This window comes from Pongo pygmaeus, chromosome 16, assembly GCF_028885625.2.
Source record: "Pongo pygmaeus isolate AG05252 chromosome 16, NHGRI_mPonPyg2-v2.0_pri, whole genome shotgun sequence".
NCBI classification, from domain to species: domain Eukaryota; kingdom Metazoa; phylum Chordata; class Mammalia; order Primates; family Hominidae; genus Pongo; species Pongo pygmaeus.
The window spans coordinates 29,611,740-29,630,978 of NC_072389.2; the positions used below are offsets into that span (position 1 = coordinate 29,611,740).

The following is a 19,239-nucleotide window of genomic DNA, read 5'->3' on the forward strand; positions in this document are numbered from 1 at the left end:
TGCTTCTCATCTCTGTACTTCTTGAGTGGGAGGCAAACAGTCACAGCCGTGGGACATCTGTGGGGTCTCACTGCGGACGTGGGGGACTCCCAGCTCCTTTTTCCACGCCAAGCTTATTCTCCAACCCCTTCTCGGATGCCCCATGATGTGGAGGGGAGCCCTTCGCCCCACACTTCTGGGACACCCTCCTGACCCTCCCCTCTCCTCCCCACAACCATCCTCGCCTCCCCTGCCGTCTGGGCCATGACAGCCGCCTCAGAGCTACAGGGCACAAGGAGCGTTTCGGTCCTCATGATTTCCCAGGGAGGGAAACAGACACTCAAACACCTGCAAACCAAAGCCTGTCTTTGCTATAGCGATATATTTCTCCTTTCCATGAAAAAAGAACAGAAAAAAGAAAAAGAATTTATTTAGGAGAGGAAGGAAAGGTAGTGATGATGATGGTGGAAAGGAAACGGTCTAGTTCACCCAAGAACGGAATCTGAAAGTGGTGGGAGCTGGGCAATGGGGTAGGAAAGAAGTTCTTAGAGGCAACGCGGAATCGCCCTTCCCAGGGCTCCCCAGGCGCAGAGGTCCTCCGTAAAAAAGACTTAAAAATTGGAGCACTGGATGCCATGGCTCCTTTGGATTTTGATTCCAGTTGATCCCTGGAGTAGGGTCCTAACCGGGGTCTCCCGAGGTCGTTTCGCCGTCCAGGATGGAGCAGGTCTGGCCCCTGGAAGGGCGCGCGGGCTGCTCGGGGACGGGGGCGCCTTTTCTCGCGCTTCGCGGTTTCCTCTCTCCTACTGCAGACAGCGCGCGTTTGCAGTGTTTTGGGACCGAACTGATGCTTCTGGGAAACGAAACTAAACCTCTCTGAAGTTTCCAGCTCGGGCTTTTTTTGTTTCCCGCTATCCGGCGTGGCCCAGTCCGGGCGCGGAACGAGGGCGGGGCCGTGGCCACCGCAGCGGAAACGACCCGGGCGGGGGGCGGGCGGCGAGGACAAGGGGGCTCTGTGCGGCACCCGCCCAGCTTGCGCCCTGAGGACTGCGGCCGGGCGGCGGGGCTGGACGGGAGTGGACGGGCCTGGGCGCGGGCTGGGCGCGCTGGGCCGGCCGGGCGGCGCGCTGACCGCGGTCTCCGTGCGTCCCGCAGGCGGGGAGCTCGCACCGCCGCGCCCGGGCCGCGAGTGATGATAACCTAAGAGGCCGGCGCGGGCGGGCGTGAGCGGCGGAGGAGCCGGGAGAGGCGACACGCGGCCATGGAGCGGGAGCCGGCGGGGACCGAGAAGCCCGGGCCTCCGGGACGGCGGAGGCGCCGGGAGGGCAGGACGCGCACGGTGCGCTCCAACCTGCTGCCGCCCCCGGGCGCAGAGGACCCTGCGGCTGGCGCGGCCAAGGGCGAGCGGCGACGGCGGCGCAGGTGTGCCCAGCACCTGGCCGACAACCGGCTCAAGACCACCAAGTACACGCTGCTGTCCTTCCTGCCCAAGAACCTGTTCGAGCAGTTCCACCGCCCGGCCAACGTGTACTTTGTCTTCATCGCGCTGCTCAACTTCGTGCCGGCGGTGAACGCCTTCCAGCCCGGCCTGGCGCTGGCGCCGGTGCTCTTCATCCTGGCCATCACGGCCTTCAGGGACCTGTGGGAGGACTACAGCCGCCACCGCTCCGACCACAAGATCAACCACCTGGGCTGCCTGGTCTTCAGCAGGTGAGTCGGGCGGGCGGGCGAGCGAGCGCGCGGTGGCGCAGGGCAGGGCGCCCCGGGAACTTGGTGTTGGGCGCGGTGATTGGCAGGGGCTGGGTGCTTAGAAGGCAGCTCCACTCTGGGTGGAGGGCCCGGCTGCGCGGGACCAGGTGCCGACCGAAGCCACAGCGCCGCCAAGGCCTCTCTGTGCCCCGGCGGCGGCTAAAGGGGCGCCCTGGATGCGGGGACGCGTGGGGATCCCCTGTCACTCCGTGTCGGGGCCAGAATGATCCCAGGGCTCGAAACCGACTGCCGCTGGGCATCCTCATCCACAGCCGCCCCCACCTGAAGTGAAAGGCAGGAAAAGCCAGCCTGGCCCCCTGGCCTGAAGTCCCTGCTTCAGTATTCGGCCAGGCACAGTGGTCTCTGAACAGCCGGCATAGGACAGTAAAGCTCAGTCTGATAACAGCTCGGCTCAGGACAGCAGCAAAGTGAAACTCCTGCCAAGTCCTGATATGCCTGGCACTGCCCAGGTACCAGGGCAGGGGAAATAACAGCAGTGTCCATCCTCCACTGTGAGCCATGAGTCGCAAGCCAGGCACCGCCCGGTAGCTGCCTGCCTAATTTTCTTCATCTTAACCTGCTTCCTGGGGGAAAGAGGCTGTGGGGCGTTTGTGAGCCTTGCCACGGCCAGTACTAGGGGTGACCCTGCGATGGACCACTCCTGCTCTTTTTCCCTCCCTGAGTTTTAGAGTCTCGGGCGGACCTATCCAGAGGCCTGCGGCCTTTTCATCCTTTATGCTCTCCACCCCAAGAGAGCCCCTTGGTAGATCCATCTTGGAGCTGTGTCCAGCAGCCTGGACCACCTCAAGGCCCTGTCCCTGAGAAAGGTGGGTCGTCTTAGCTTTCCTCCAAAGCTCAGCCCATCGTTACCTCCTGCCTCACCTTGCTTGACCCGGGTACAGGGACTGAGATGGGCTTCTGAATAGAACATTAGCGGTATCTGGCTTCCATTATGCATGGGGAGACTCTAGGAAGCCCTATGCTCTCTTAGTGGCAGATTGTTCCCCTAAAAGAGGAGGGTCGGAGTGGCTCCTGCCTCTTAGAGGTAGACATTCATGAATGCCTTAGACACAGGCACTCATAGCTTGGATGAAGCCATGGATGCGTGCCTCTGTAGTTGAGTACCTTTCACCCTCCCAGCAACACTGCAGTGGCTATGCTCCATATTTTTGTAAACAGAGTAAACGGGTTCAGAGAGGTTAAGTAAACCTGCCCAGTGTCACACAGCAGCAAGGTCGTGGTACTGGGATTTGACCCAGGTCTTCCCGACCGCACAGCTTTTTGAATATTTCTGTGCTCGTGCTTCTGAAACTTTTGTAAGAGTCACTGGAGGCACTTGTTAAAATAACAGTTTTCCAAAGTGTCTCACTCAGCAGGCCTGGGATTGAGCCCAGGAATGTATTAGATTAGCATGCAGGTGACTCTTATATGATGGCCCACACTTTCAGAAACACCACTCTGCCTGCTCCCAAGCCTTGCCCTTCGGCCAGTCAGCAAGCGTGACTGTCATTAGACCGGGCTGTGGGATTTCCCGGCCCCTGTTCGCCAGAAGCCTCAGCAGGGACAAGAGCGGCACCCCTTACACAAATGCCCTCCGTGTCCCCCGAGCGAGGCCTCCACCACATAGCCCTGGTGGGGCTCAACAGTTTTAAGCCTTTGCACAGATACCACTTCCTGTTATTACTGAGCCCGTAACTCCTGTAGCCTCCTTTTTAGAAATACTTATGCCTCAGGAGAAATATCGTTTATTTTCGGTTGGCAAAGTGCTTTGAATCCATTATGTCATTTGATCCTCATGGTAACTATCATACCCATCTTGCAGATGAGGAAACTGAGGTTGGATCTAAAAGCTATTCTCTTGTTTCTATGAGCTTGTAAGGCTTCATGGGACTTTGAAACTTCAGCTTCCATTTGGACTACACCCATCTACGTTTCCCTCCCCTTCCAATCTGCCGTTGACTCCAGGCATCTTAACTCTCCCTCAGACTCTGTCTTCTTCCTTACTGAAGGAACTGTCAGCATTTTTCATTCACTTCCCAGCCGCCTTGAGGACAGTGGGCCCAATGCCCTACTTCTGTTTATTGTTCCCTGGGAAGGCAGGTCAAATTCTTCCAGTCCCAGAAAGGCTGGAAGAGGTGGTGCCAGGCCCTGGGAATAGAAGGAAGAGGAGGCTGGTTTCACCCAGAGTTTACTGTAGGGACAGATGACACCGTAGGGTGTGTCTACCAGGTGAAGTCCTGGGTGGGGCTCCTAGCCCTGGGATGCAGGCTCCATGTCAGGCGAGGCCTCCCAGCGCAGGACAAGAGTCTGGGATGGTGGTGTGAGGACCAGGAAAATGGTGCCAAGCAAGGTGGGGCAGAGGGTGAGTGCTGCAGTGAGAGATCGGGGGCGGGGGGTGCACAGGGTCATGGCACAGAGATTGAGAACAGGTTCTAGGGTACACTGGGGTGAAGCATCGACATGAAGCCCTGGCTCTCAGGACCTGGCACCCAGACAGCACAGAGCAGCCAAGGAAATGACTTCTGTGTCAGGCCAAGGTCTGTGCGGTGCCTTTGGTTGACTGCAGAGAAGATCAGAAGCACGACTGTGAACTGTCTAGGTCTGTTTTGTGTGGCGCTTCCTCCCAGTGTTGCTGCTCTAGCTGCTGTGCATAGGAGTGTCGGTCCAAGCGTGCAACGCACTGTTCACGCAGCGTATGAGCAGACTTTAGCTGGAAGTCTTACCGGCTGCCACTGTCCCAGAAGTGACTTCTTGGACATTCCCTTGTATGTGGATGTGCAGCCCGTAGTGCGTCATCGTTTATGTTATTATTTATGTGCTGTTTTTCAGTGACACCATCCTTGGGCCCCTTTCTGTGAGAATCCCTTTGGAGCCTGTTAGAAATGTAGCTTCCTAGGCCAGGGTGTTTGAGAAGTAGTCGTCTGTTTCCTCCTTCTGAACACATTTTCTCCTAATGGATCTCACACGCAATTTAGGAAAACTCTCTTGAGCCACACTCAGCAGGTTGGGGGAGCACTGGGTGATTCTGGGGGGGTTAGGTCCTGCCTGTGGCGCCTGCTGGGGGGAAGGGCCCACCCACCCAGCATCACTAAGCTGTGGTCCAGTGGGATGGGGAGGGTGTGGGAAGCCCCTCTGATCATGTGGGCCTCGGTGCTGGCTGAGGCCGTTCAGAGAAGCCATCTTCCCATAGCCCTGGGTGGGAAGAAAGGGGCTGCCTGCGCTTGAGACGCTGCCACTGAGTGAGCCCTGGTGAGAGTCTAAGGGGATGTGGCCTCCGGCTTTCATTTGAGGCTTGGACTTCCCTTTAGCTGACATCGGTCTCCAACACTGAGTGTCCAGCTGGAACAGGGTGGGCATCCCTGGGGGCCGAGGGCTGAGGGGGCAGCAGAGCAATCTCAGGGCTCCTGCTGGGTAGGGCTGGAGGAGGAGAGGGGAAGAGAAGGGCAAAGGGACTCAGCCTAGGCTGGGAGAGTGGCGGGCGGTTCTGCAGGCAGGAAGCAGAGATCTCCTATCAGAGGAAGACTTTGTGCCTTGCAGAAAGCTTTCTCATCCACCTCTTCCACAGCAGGGGTGAGGGGGGAAACCTTAAATCAGCAGACCTGGAGTCCTGCTCCCAGAAATGGAGTGTGCCTTGCAAGGGTGCTGCCGGAGGAGAACCTGGGCCAGTGATCTCATCTGTCCCCCAAAGCCTGCCTAGGCTATTGTTATCTTTTTTTTTCTCTCTCTCTCTTTTTCTTCTATGTACTTGGTGATGACTTGAATATAATCTTATTGACACCTTTCAGTGTCTGTCTCCAGGATGATGTAACTAGCAGTATTTCTGCAGGAAATAACCAGAGATGACTTTTCCCTGAATCTTCTGGGCTCTGTGCTTGGGTCTGAGGGCAGCATCTCAGCGTCTTTCCGTCATCTTTTGGGAAACGGGTAGTCAGGAGGTGCTCTCTGCTTATTTTGGAATTGCCCTACTTTTGGTCTCTTCCCCTCACTTTTATTTTCACTCCATTTTCCCAGCCCACCAGGGTTATTTATCCAACCCGTGTCCCCTGCCCTTCATGTTTTGTTGTTTCGGAAGAGCTGAGCGGATGAGAAGGTGAGATTCTCACCCAACAAGGTCCTCCTTTTGTTTTCTTTTTCTGCCAGGGCTTTTGTTTCTCTTGTCTCCCCTCTTCCATTCCTCCTCCGTGCCTCTTTCCCTTCCCTTCCAGGTGAGCCTCATCTCTTCCTCTGTGGCACCCTTGGCTCTTTCGGGGCATATTCCCTCCATCCTCCCTCTTAATGCAACAAGAGGCCAGCAGTCAACACATCTTTCCCCTGGGAAGCACAGCACCCTGTCATTTGGGTAAAAGGTTTGCAAAAGCAGAGACACCAGGACAAGACCCAGGAGTTAAGAATGCGCAGGGACCATGCCAGTTCTTAAGCAGGGTTGACATCTCTGTAGGTAGGTTAGGGCACTGGACGCTTGCGGAATATTATTTCCACATTGCCATTCACATGTTTGTTGGAAATAATTTTTCGGTACCTGTTACATGTCATATATTACTGGGCTCATGAGGTCAAGTTGCAGTGGAAAAAGAATGCTTCTTTTCCTAAAACCTTGGTTGTCATCCAAAGGCAGCCTTGTTCATGAGGCAGTTCTTTTTTTACTTGTTAATATGAGCCAAATGTTCTATATGCACAATTCCATTTTATCCTCCCAACAATCATATCATTTCCACATCCCCATTCCACAGATGAGGAAACTGAGGCTTCAAGACTCAATAGCTTGCCTAAAGTCACACTATTAGGAGCTGACAGTACCGTGATTTGAGCCCAGATCTACCCTGCTCTGACCCTGTGTTCACAGTTATTACCTTACTTGCTATTCCCACCCCAAGAACAACAGGCCTCATTAAAATAATTATTCTAGAAAATTTCACATACATAGAAATGTGCACATGTAACAAACTGCCATGTACCATTGTCCAGTTTCAACAATTAGCAACTCATGGCTAACATTATTTTATCTGTATTCCCACCTACTCCCTTCTCCTCTGTCATTCTGATGCAAATTCCAGACATCATTGACGTTTCACCTGTAAATGTGTCAGTATTTGTCTTTGGAAAAGCATGACTCTTCTTAAAACTAAACTATAAATACCATTATCATACCTAAAAAAAATTATTATTTTTTAAGACAGAGTCTTGCTCTGTTGCCTAGGCTGGAGTACAGTGGCATGATCACGGTTCACTGCAGCTTCCATCTCCTGGCCTCCAGTGATCCTCCTGCCTCAGCCTCCTGAGTGGCTGGGACCACAGGTGCACACCACCACACCTGGCTAATTTTTCTTGAAAATTTCATAGAGATAAGGTCTCACTATGCTGCCCAGGCTGGTCTCCAACTCCTGGGCTCCAGCTGTCTTCCTTCCTTGACCTCCCAAAGTGCTGGGATGACAAGCCTGAGCCAGTGTGCCCGGCCTAATTTCCTAATATTGTTAAATACCCAGTTTGTGTTCAGATTTCCACTTATGTCATAAATGGGATGTGTACATTTCAATATGTATGTTTGAATTAGCTCTAAATAAGGCCTACTCAGCAGGTGGCTGATAAATCTTTTAAGTCTCTTTTAATCTATAGATTTTCCCCCAGAAAACTCTATTCTCTTTCTTTTTTTCCCTTTCAATTTATTTTGAAGAAATTGGGTTATTTGTCCTGTGGGGTTTTCCAGGGCCTGAATACTGCTGATTACTTCTGTGTGGTTTCAGGTAACATGTTTTTTTCTATTGTAATTTCTGTGAATTGGTAGGAGGGTCTGCACACTTCCTCAGCGTTTCATCAGGCTCAGGTTTGAATTTTTGTTATTGTTGTTGTTTTGGTCTCCACATTCCTAGGTGGTGTTCTGCATTTCCATTAGGAGATACGTGTGCTCACTTGTCTTTTTGTGATGTTGACAGCCATTGATGATCATTGCCTATATCCATTGATTTGTTAGAGGTTGCAAAATGGTGGTGTCCTAATTTATTATAGGAAATACTTTTATAAAGAGACACTTCCCCTCATCTACTAGCTGGTTTCCCAGTGGTCCAGCCTACATAGTAAAAGAGAAATAAGTGCTTGATATTGGATCACTAACATCTTCTAACGCTAACTGTATTAGACCATTCTCAGGCTGCTATGAAGAAATACCCGAGACTGGGTAATTTATAAAGAAAACAGGTTTAATTGACTCATAGTTATGCATGGCTGGGGAGGCCTCAGGAAACTTACAATCATGACAGAAGGCACCTCTTTACAGGGTAGCAGGAGAGAGAATGAGTGCAAGCAGGGGAAATGCCAGACGCTTGTAAAACCATCAGATCTCATGAGACTCACTCACTATCACAAGAACAGCATGGAGAAAACTGCCCCCATGATTCAGTTACCTCAACCTGGTCCTGCCCTTGACATGTGGGGATTATTACAATTCAAGGTGAGATTTGGGTGGGGACAGAGAGCCAACCCATATCAGTAACCAGTTAGCGTTCTAAAATTCTCAAGCTTTTTACTTTGAAATCATTTTAGACTTAACAGAGAAGTTGCAAAAATAGTACAGATGCATACCCCTTACCCACCTTCTTTTAATTTTAACATTTAACTGCACTATAATTTTCAAAAATCAAGAAAATAACATCAGTACAAAGCTATTCACTAAGTCACATTCTTTATTTAGATCTAAACAGTTTTCCATTAATGCATTAATCAGTTTTGGTCAGTATGTTTACATGTTGATCCTGTGTCCTGCCACCTGGCTGACTCACTTATTACATCTAATAATTGTTTGTGGCTTCCTTAGTCTTTTCCATATAGAACCATTCATCAGTAAGCAGAGATAGTTTCACTTATTCCCTTTCAACCTGATACCTTACATTTCTTTTTCTTGCCTGATTGCCCTGGCTAGAAGCTCCAGTATAATGTTGAATAGAAATGGCAAAAATGGATATCCTTCTCTTGCTCCGGATCTTAGGGGGAACGCATTCTTTTTTGCCATTAAGTATGATGCTAGCTGTTTGCGTGTGTGTGTGGGGGGGGGGGGGGGGTGGTGTTTTAACCAATACTGAGATTTCAAGCTGTGGGGTTTTATAGATGCTCTTTATCAGGTTGATGAAGTTCCCTTTTGTTCCTACTTTGTTGAGTGTTTTTGCATCAAGAAAGAATTTTTGATTTTGTCAAAGGCTTTTTCTACGTCTATTGAAATGATCATGTGGCTTTTATGTGTAGTTCAACTAATATGACATATACTCATTAATTGATTTTCAAATGTTAAACCAATCTTGCATTCCTGGGATAAAACTTACTCGGTCATGGTGTACAATCTGTTGTTATATTTTGCTGGATTCCGTTGACTAGAATGTGTTGGAGAATTTTGCATTTGAATTTATATGCGATATTTGGGATTGGGGGCCGTATGTGTGTCTTTGTCTGGTTTTGATATCAGAAAAGTACTATACTGGTCTCATAGAATGAGTTGGGGAGTGTTTCCATGTTTCCACTATTTTCTTTTTTTTTTCTTTTTTTTTTTTGTGAGACAGAGTTTCACTCTTGTTGCCCAGGCTGGAGTGCAATGGGGCGATCTCAGCTCACTGCAACCTCCGCCTCCCAGGTTCAAGCGATTCTCCTGCCTCAGCCTCTGAATAGCTGGGATTACAGGCAGGCATCACAATGCCTGGCTAATTTTTGTATTTTTCTAGTAGAAACCGGGTTTCACCATGTTGATGAGGCTGGCCTCGAACTCCTGACTTCAGGTGATCCATCCTCCTCGGCCTCCCAAAGTGCTGGGATTACAAGCGTGAGCCACTGTGCCCGGCCTGTTTTCTTTTTTGGAAGATTTTGTGAAGATTCGGCATTAATTCTTCATTAAATCCTTGGAAGAATTCAACATGGAAGATAACTTCACTCTGAGCCTGGGCATTTCTTTGTGCGGAGTTTTAAAGATTACTATTGCAACCCATTTACTTGTTACGACTCCGTTCAGATTTACTATTTCTTCTCAAGTCAGTTGTGATAGTTGTATCTTTCTAGGAAGTTGTCCATTTCTTTGAGTCACATAATTTGTTGTCATAGAGTTGCTGATGGTATGCGCTTGTAATCCTTTCTGTTTCCATGAAGTCTGTAGTAATTATTGTGATGTGGTCTAATAGGCATTTTCTTTTCCCCCATTCCTTCTCTATTGATGAACTAGAATTCTTAGAACAGCTGTTTTTCTTTCTCATTGATTTGTATACTCCATGATTGATGTCATTGTAGTCTACTGGAAATTTGTTTTATTCTGGGGATGATCAGTGGATATTAATGTAATTGATCTTTTGCTCACACTGTTCCAGGCTGTGGCCTTTGGGAGCTCTTTCAGGCTGGCTGTCCTGTCCTTCAGAGGCCTCAGGCTTTCTTCTTTCTGAACTCTCCCTTACTCTCTGACTACATGGGCTGTTCCAGGCTCATCTATTTCGGCTGCCCCAGCTCTAGAACCAACCACTTCTCCTGCGGGCTATATAACATTTCTAAAAAAAAATTATTATGAATTTGTGGATTTAAATATAATTTATTGGTTTTAGTTCATTGCAGTTATTTCTATAATTGATTTCTTTGGTCAGTAGGAACCAATCAAGTTATCTCCTGAGTCTTTTTTTTTTTTTTTTTTTCTGAGACAGGGTCTAACTCTGTTGCCCAGGCCGGAGCGCACTGGTGCAATCATAGCTCACTGGAACCACAAGTGGTCTTCTTTAATGCAGTTCTTCTGTACCTTTCAGTGGCCTTTGAAGCCCCACCTGCCTGTTCCCGGGTGCTATGCCATGGCCTGCATGGTGCTCATTTAATGGTCATTCATTGTGGTGATTGTCAATTCTCAGGTTCCATCCTTCCTGCAAGTAAGGGGTCAGGGGTCTCATCTTGGGGGGGAGTACTTCCTTCCCGACGTGTTGGTGGACATTTAACAATCACAGTGACTGGCAGTGTCCCTGGCACTGGTACTCACAACTGGGGTTGCTGGTTGACATGCGATGCCCCCACCTGCCCAGGAAGGTCCTGCCCCATTGACTACCCTTTCCCAAAGGCCAGTCAGGCCTTCACTGAGAAGCATGTTTGGAAGAACCTTTTAAAGACAGGGCTTCCCCACGTTTTGGGAAGGTTGAGAAGGGGCTGGGTGACTGGTAGACTCCTGCTGGTCACAACATGGTGCTTCAGCTTCTTGTTGAACTCCTGCAGCAGGGGAGCCCACTGTGCACATTTGTACAAGATTCACCTTGCCATATTTAGCACACTGACAGAACTTACAGGAAGCATGAAGAGCTATTTTGATTTCTGCTTTTTTAGAAGACTCTTAGCCTGACTTTCTATGTTTACTTGTTTTGCATTTTCCCGGAGTGCAGTTTGTATGAATTACCCTGCACATACCTTGTGGTTATTTTTCCACTGGGGATACTGTATTTTGGAATATTTTGCCTACCAAACTATTTTTATTAGGCAATTAAGAATTTTTGTCCTCATTTTAGTTAGAGGCAATTAAAACGCCCTTGTAGAGGCTAAAGGAAAACTTCTCCTTTGCCCTCTGAAAGTTTGCTGGAAATCAACTGACAAAGGGCAGATTAATAGGAGAAAAGGCATACACATTTATTAACATGCATAGCACAGAAGAACTGTAGGAGAATGATTGCCCAATCTCAGTGGAGTACGGAGAGTTATATACCCTCCTTCTTAGGGGAAAGGGAGATGGGAAGTGGGGATGATCGTAGGGGGGTAGTAAATGAGTTTTAGGGGAATTCACGGTGCTTGAAGAACACACCATAGTCTGGGCCACAATCTTTCAGGCCTGCAGAGCAGACAGTGGTTTGTGACAAAAGCCTGTCCAGCTGTGTTGACAGACTTCAGTTTTTCTTCCCACAATACGAATTCAGTTAATAAAAACTTGTTTTCCTCTTTGGAGTGTCTGGATTTTAGGGAGAGAAGGGAACTTTGGAGGAGTTCATCTTGGGCTTTGGGTGAGACAGAGGATTGAGAGGTGAGGTTGGGGGGCGGTTAGAGAGACGCTGAGGGTTCTTCAGTTCAGCGCATCAAAGTGCCATATTTTGCGGTATTGGTTCTTGAGCCCCAACACCCTCAATGAGGTCAGACCCTTGCCAGCAGTTAGATGCTAGGCAGAATGCATTTCTCTTCATCCCAGTGTTCTCATTTAAATTGGAGGGAAGATGGCATTCAATAGGAGGGAGTATAACATTACTTTGGAGGGAGGATGGCATTTAACAGGAGGAAGGATAGAGGGAGGATGACATTAAATTGGAGGGAGGATGGCATCAAATTGGAGAGAGGATAACATTAAATTGGAAGGAGGGTGGCATTCAATAGGAGGGAGGATGGCATTAAATTGGAGGGAGGGGAAGAGAGAAGATAGCAGCTTCTGGTGTGCTGTGAGGAATACGTGAAATAATGCAGAGAGGGTGGGCTACAGTGCCAGGCAGGCAGGCAGGTAAGAATTTGAAAAGTTTAGTTGCAACTCATTAGTATTACTGTTACTACTGCTATCATTATTGCTATTAAGATCTTTTGATCAAAATAAACTTCCTCAGTTTTTTAAAATTTCTAATACAGTTTTATTTTTAGAGATGAGGTCTTGCAATGTCGCCCAGGCTGGTCTCGAACTCCTGGCCTCAAGCAATCATCCCACCTCAGCCTCTCAAAATACTGGGACCGCACCTGACCTGTCCACATTGCTAAGACACTGAGTTGTGCCTCCAAGCCCAAAGAATTTTAGGTGTCATTTAGCTGTATACTTGTACCATGAGGAAATGGACAGTTTTTGGAAAGAATTTTGAAATATTGGGAATAGATCCGACCCCCATTGAGAATTTTAAGGACCGCCAAGGATCCAGAGATACCCTCTGTTGGCTCAAATGTCTTCTGAAAAATGTACCTCACTAGAAGAAGCATTCTGGGGAAATGGTAACATTAAAGCATTCTTTGTTTAAATGGCAATGTGGTGTATATTGTAAATGAAATTGGATTTGATAATAACCTTTTAGGGGGAAAGTTTGTTTTGAAAACATAAAATGAAGTAAATTCATTGGCACATTTAACGATGTCTTTGATTGATTTTTGCTTATCAACAGTTATAACAATTAAAAAAAAAACGTAAAGTAAGTCTTGGTTTTCAAAAGGAAACTCAACCTAGACCAGGAATGGAGAGCCTTGGAACAGAGGCCTCCATGCAAGTCTTCTCAGAAAGGTGCTTAGTAGGTGCTTTGGAGGCCCGTGAGCTCTTGCATAGTAGGGAACTTTAGATCCGCTCAGGGACCTGCCTTATTTCTGTTTCAGCATCAGAGTTGCCTCTTGTATAGTAATCTAAGACTTTTCTAGAAAGGTCCTGGGGTGCGAACACACCTCAGCATGGGCCAGGCCAGACTTGACAAGGCTCCCTCCCCAAGTTCGGCAGAGTCGCCGAGATCCCCACTCATCCCTCCCTAGCCTGTGTTTGCTTTGCTTCCCCCAAGAAGTGATGTTTGGCATGGAAACTACTGCTTCTAAAAGAATCCAGTACACGAGGGGTTAACGAAATGGCAGGAAACCCAGGCTGTCACCGCACATTTGAAATGAGTCATTTGTAGAGTTTAAAACATTTCACTACTTTTGTGTCCTGCGTTTTGTTTTTGTATACTTCTAATAACAGTTTAAAAAGTCAGGGGCAGGAAAGGTAAATGTAGGTTCCAAGTTCCATCCTTTGTTCAGATGTGACCTTGGGGCCCTTGGGTGCTCTGTGCAGGAGGGGAGGTGAGCGCGGCCAGGTCTTGGGGGGCGGTGGGCGTGGTCTCGCCCTGCCGGGCCGCGGAGTGAGTCACCGGGGCTGGGGAGGGAGGGAGGGGGGGAGAGAGGGAGGGAGGGAGGAAGGAGCAGCGCTGGGTCCGCTGCCGCCGGACGCCCTACAGTTCCAGTTTTCCAAAACTGGCCGCGTAGGATGGCGCCTGGGGACTCGCCTCGCCTGTGGGCTGGCCCCCAGGGTGTGGCCACATCCCTTTTTCTGGGCCTTTCCCTTCAGGGCTCGGCTGAGGCGGTACCAGACACAGCCGGGGTCTCTCCTGTTGCTTTTTGCCAAATTGGAAATCAGTTTTCTTTCCCTTACAAAACGCATCCACGCTGTCTGTCTCGATCATCTCCAGTGCTGCACCTTGGCCCAGGAGTATGGTTGACTCAGAAAACTGAGAGCATTGTGAGAGGAAAGACGAGGCAGGGAGAGAGCGAGCTGGGGAGGCGCCTGTTCCTGCTGGGTGCTCCCCACTGACTCTCTCTGAACAAGCCAACCATTTTTGAACATAAGTCAAAGCGATGTTTTCCAGAATGTCTCATATACATAATGGGCTACAAATTGTTCACCTCCAGTGAACAGTTTCAAAATATACGTGGCATGTAATTATTTTCTCAAAAAGGGTAATCTTATCGACCTGCGTGATTTAATTATATTTAGTTATGTATGTCTTGTCCCTCATAATTAATTGGTAGAAACCTAGGTAATGGCATTTCATAGTGCCATCATTGTCATTATTTTATTTATTCGTGTTGCCAGGACAGACTTGAGTCAAATCAGATGTGTGTGTCTTTTTTAACTCTCATTGTGACTTGCATTGTAATATTTTCCATGTACACATTTTTTTTTTGGAAAGAAAATCATTTGCTTTTAAGCAGGATGGAAAGTTTGATTCATTCCAGAGAAATCTGGCTGCTGCCTGTGGTCTTTCACATCCATGGGGAGCATGTTTCGGGGCCAGGAGGCCATGCTGACAGAGACCCTCAGGTTCTCTCTGGCATGGAGGTGAGAGCCAGAGTTGAGCTCAGTCCTGCAGCTGCGCCGTGCTCCTCCTTGATCACGGTTAAATTCCTCCGTTTCTGGTCTTTTTCTCTTTTTCTCCTTTCAGTTTCCTATCCTGTGTTAATTCCTCTGTAAAGCGTATGGCCAGACTTAATGGGAATTCCTTCATAATGCGCCCTTGGGACTTGGAGAAGATGTAGAAGGAGGGAGGGTGGTGTCTGTAATTCTTGGCTCTGTTCCTAACTACTGCATGCAGTGACATCTTAACTCAGTTCCTGCTTATTTAGTCCTGTACTAAGGATGTCTTTTTATTTTCTCTTGTCTGGTGCTTTGACATCTGGAGCCTTGCTGCCTCCGGAGGGACAGGCCCTCCCAGGGCTAGATAATTCCTAGAGATAGCAAACAGCATTGCTGCAGCATGCCTTCCGTGTGCAAGCCACCCAATCCAACGTCCACACCCTCGGCCCCCTCCGTGTTTCATCCACTGTGCACCTGCTCTCGTCACCCCAGGTCCAGCCACCAGGCAGCTAGGGACAGCCCTTTGTCCCAGGGTCCACCGAGGTTATTCAAACTAATGGATTCTAAACCTGCTCACCCCGCTTCTCCTGTTCTTTCCCATGGAAGGCACAGAAAAGACTCTACCTCCTCTCACCAAGGTCCCTGCCTCCTAGGACACTGGTCTCCCCTATGCTCCCCCTCCCACAGCGGTAGGAGCGGCGAGCTCCTTCTCTGGAGGACTCTGAGTAACAAATCCTCTTTTCAATGGCAGTCCTCTCCTGACCTGTCAGCCCCATAGTGCTTGAATAATAATAGAACTTAAATTGTAAAACATCCCTGGAGCTACTGCTCTCCCTTAGGTCCCATGAGAAAGGGGAATGAAAGTTGGCTGCAGTTAAGGTGGCTAATCAGCTGATGGTGCTACCTTAACTGCAGCCAATTCTAATTCCCCTTTCTCATGGAAAAACATGGGGAGATTATTCTGGAGTGAATTGTGGGCCCAGTGTAATCACAAGTCTGTGAAAGTGGAAGAAGAGCGGGCAGAGAGGTCCGATATGAATACTACTTAATTTGCCATTGTTGGCTTTGAAAGTATGGGCGGCTCTAGGAGCTGGAAAAGGCAAGGAAACATTCTCTCCCGCAGCCCTGCTGAAACCATCGTTTTGCCCCAGTAAGACCCATGTCAGATTGACCTCCAGAATTGTGAAATGACAGATTTGTTTAGCCGGTGCAGTGGCACAAGCCTATAGTCCCAGGTCCTCAGGAGGCTGAGGCAGGAGGATCACTTGAGACCAGGAGACTGAGGCTGCACTGAGCTGTGATTATGCTACTGCACTCCAGCCTGGGCAAGACCCCATCTCTGTAAAACAAAATAAATAAAATAAAACTCCCCAAATTTGTGTTACTTGAAGCCACCAAGTTGTCATAATTTGTTGCCGCAGCGGGAAGCTAATACATGTGTTCATTGCAGAGTTTAACAAACAGATACCATGTTTATTTTTTTGCTTGTTTTGCATCCTCAATTTACAGATGATTAAAAAAAAAACAAAAAACACTTTTTAGAGGCCAGGTCTTGCTATGTTGCCAGGCTGGTCTTGAACTCCTGGCCCTCACACAGTCCTGCCTCAGCTCCCCAAGTAGCTGGAAATACAGGCTCTATCTGCCATGCCTGGCAGAAACCACCTTCTTAACTGCAGCTTTTTGTGTGTTAATATTGATTAAGATCATTTCCGTTAAAAAATGGCTGTAGGCCAGGTGTGGTGGCTCACATCTGTAATCCCAGCACTTTGGGAGGCCAAGGTGGGTGGATTGCTTGAGCTCAGGAGTTGGATACCAGCCTGGAAAACATGGCGAAACCTCATCCCTACAAAAAATACGAAAAATTAGCTGGGCATGGTGGTGCATGCCTGTAGTCCCAGCTGCTTGGGGGGCTGAGATTGCTTGAGCGCAGAAGGTTAAGAGTGCTGTGAGACGTCATTATGATTGCACTACTGCACTCCAGCCCAGGTAACAGAGTAAGACTCTGTCTCAAAACAAAACAAAACAAAACAAAAGGGCTGTAGCTGTTTGAATTAGCTAGGAATATATGGAATAGCTCCAAATTGCTTAGTGGGATCATGAAGACCCCATGACCCCCAAAGATCATGATACGGTGGAAAAAAGGTGCTTTTTAAAATTGTTGTTCAAATACTTAGTGATAAAACTTCACGTATTTCTCTAGCACCATATACTTGCCTGAATTTTTATGAATTTGTATGGCACCATTCTTAGCTAGCTCTGTGAAGAGCTTATAAATTCTTCATTGTTCCTGTGAGGAAATGGGAGCCCAGAGAGGGAGGTTTCAGTCCAAAAGGGGCAGAGCTTCGGAGCAGAACAGGTGGCCCTGGGGCTCTGGGGTCCCAAGAGATGTTACTCAGGGCCACTGGCTGAGTGCCTGCGCGTGCTGCTCAGTCAGAGCCTCCTGTGTCCCTTTGATCTTTGACGTGTGTGGATGAGATCAAGTTGTTTAAATATTTCTGGCTTTTGAGAAAGTGTCTAACACCAGATAGTTATCCTGATAAAAGCCAATACCCAGAATTTAACAAGCATAGCTGACAAAGATGCTGTATGGATGCTTTTTAGAAAAATGTATATGTTACTGATCCTTTTTAGTGTAGCTGGTTCATTACAGCCACAGTCTTCAAATGTTTTTGATCTCACACCTCTATCAGTAAAAAGTGGGCATGTGCACCCAATGTGGGTGTGTATTTATTTATAAATTATAGGGATGTAACGCATAAATATCTTAACATCTATTGAAACATACAAAATATAAATAAAAAAATAAACCACAATTACAAACAAAGGTGGCAGTATTTTTCTGCACTCCTGTGATGGTGTTATGTTTTTGTGTGTGGGCGTCACTTTAGGCACCACTACCCAGAACATCTTCCAGGAGCTTCATGTTGTGATGTCATTTTACATCACTGAAAGAACACTGCATGTGTCAGGCACGTGTCAGTCACATGTCAGGCTAGCTGATTCTCATGCTGTCTCTTTTATCCAGGGATATTTAGGAAATCTTAGAGAACGCCCAGCAACCTGGGGCCACCACCACGGTCTACCTTCATGCCCAGGGGTGGCCCCTCTGCGCTGTGCATGTCAGTTCTGAAGGTTGAGGCATGAGGTGTGGGGTGCTCTGACTCCTCCACTTCCTGGAAGTGGACCACGTGCAAACTTGCGGCTTGTCACTGTCACACTGAGCAGCTGAGCTGTGCTCCACTGGTACACACAGCCTTACAACCTTAAGCGTGTTCTATCTTGTGCTTTACTTTTAAAAAATTGTTTTATTATGGTGAAATACACATAACAGAAAATTAGCCACTTAACCCTTTTAAGTATGCAGTTCATGGAATTCAATACCTTCACATTGTTGTTACCATCACCACCACCCTGCTCTCCAACACTTTTAATCCTCCCAAACGGAAACTTTGTGCCTGTGAAACACTAACTCCCGCTTCCCCCCAAGCCCAGCCCCTGGCGACAACGGTTCTGCATTCAGCCTGTATGAAGTGGACTGCCCTGGGTGTCTCATGTGAGCGGAATCACATAGTACTTGTCCTTTAGTGACCAGCTTATTTCACTCAGCATCGTGTCCTCAAGGCCTATCTGTGTTGGAGCATGTGCCAGAGCCTCCTTTTTGAGGCGGGTACCATTCCATTGCGTGAATCCACCACCACATCTTGTTTATCCATTCATCTGTTAACGGACCCTTGGGCGCTTCCACCTTTGGGCTATTGTGAACAGTGCTGCTGTGAACATGGGGGTACCAGTGTCTGTTTGAGTATCTTGCCTTTTTCGTCCATGGAGACATTCTGCATGGATTCCGGGACGGCTTCGTTGGGGTGGTGCCTAGGGCAGCATGCACCCTGGGGACCCTCCCACGGTAGCATTTGTGCTGCTCTCAGGACCTCTAGGGAGGTGGCCCCTTAACTCACTATGCTGCTGCTGCCAGTGGAGAGATGTCGGGCCCTGGCTGGGTATTTACTCCCCTCCCTGCAGTCCTTTGGCCAGGGAGCCCAGGAGAGTTGCTGTCAGCATGGGTGCGGTCGGGTGCCCTGTCTGTGGTCTTGTTGCCTAGATGTCATCCCACACTTTCTCTCAACCTTGACACTCGTTGTAAGGCCCTGCTCTCTGGTAACAGGGACATGACTGTGAACTCAAGGCAGAGTATGCGAAACAGTTCCGGGGAGGCTCAGTGTGTATGTTGGTGGAGGTGGCCGGGCCTCATCACAGTTAACTTCAGCCATCACCCAGGTGGCCTCTGACACACACACACACACACACACACACACACACACACACACACACACACACACACACACACACACACACACACTCCATGCTGCCGGGCCTCATCACAGTTAACTTCAGCCATCACCCAGGTGGCCTCTGACACACACACACACACACACACACACACACACACACACACACACACACACACACACACACACTCCATGCTGATTTCCTGATTTTGAAGGCTTCACTTGGTCTTCTTGGCCTTTTGTTGAATATGTCACTGGCACCTTCTTTAATACATTCAGTCTGTGTCCCTTGTGCGTGCCCAGATTCCTGGCAGTCAGCAGTGAGAAGCTGCCTGCCAGTGCTCCCCACAGTTCCTGAGAGGCACCAGCCAGAGGGGCTCCGTGAGAGGCGAGGTCTTGCTTGGT

At 48.6% G+C, this 19,239-nt stretch overlaps 1 protein-coding gene across 1 annotated transcript in view; it reads left to right on the top strand.

Annotated features, from left to right (window-relative positions):
* Positions 1 to 899: 899 nt before the first annotated feature.
* The window catches only part of ATP10A (ATPase phospholipid transporting 10A (putative)), a 179,803-nt gene continuing 161,463 nt past the window's right edge, over positions 900 to 19,239 (top strand). Inside the window, exon 1 of the mRNA XM_054451653.2 lies at positions 900 to 1,689. Coding sequence (XP_054307628.1) covers positions 1,241 to 1,689 — 449 coding nt within the window. The 5' untranslated portion in view covers positions 900 to 1,240. The remainder of the gene's footprint in view (positions 1,690 to 19,239) is intronic.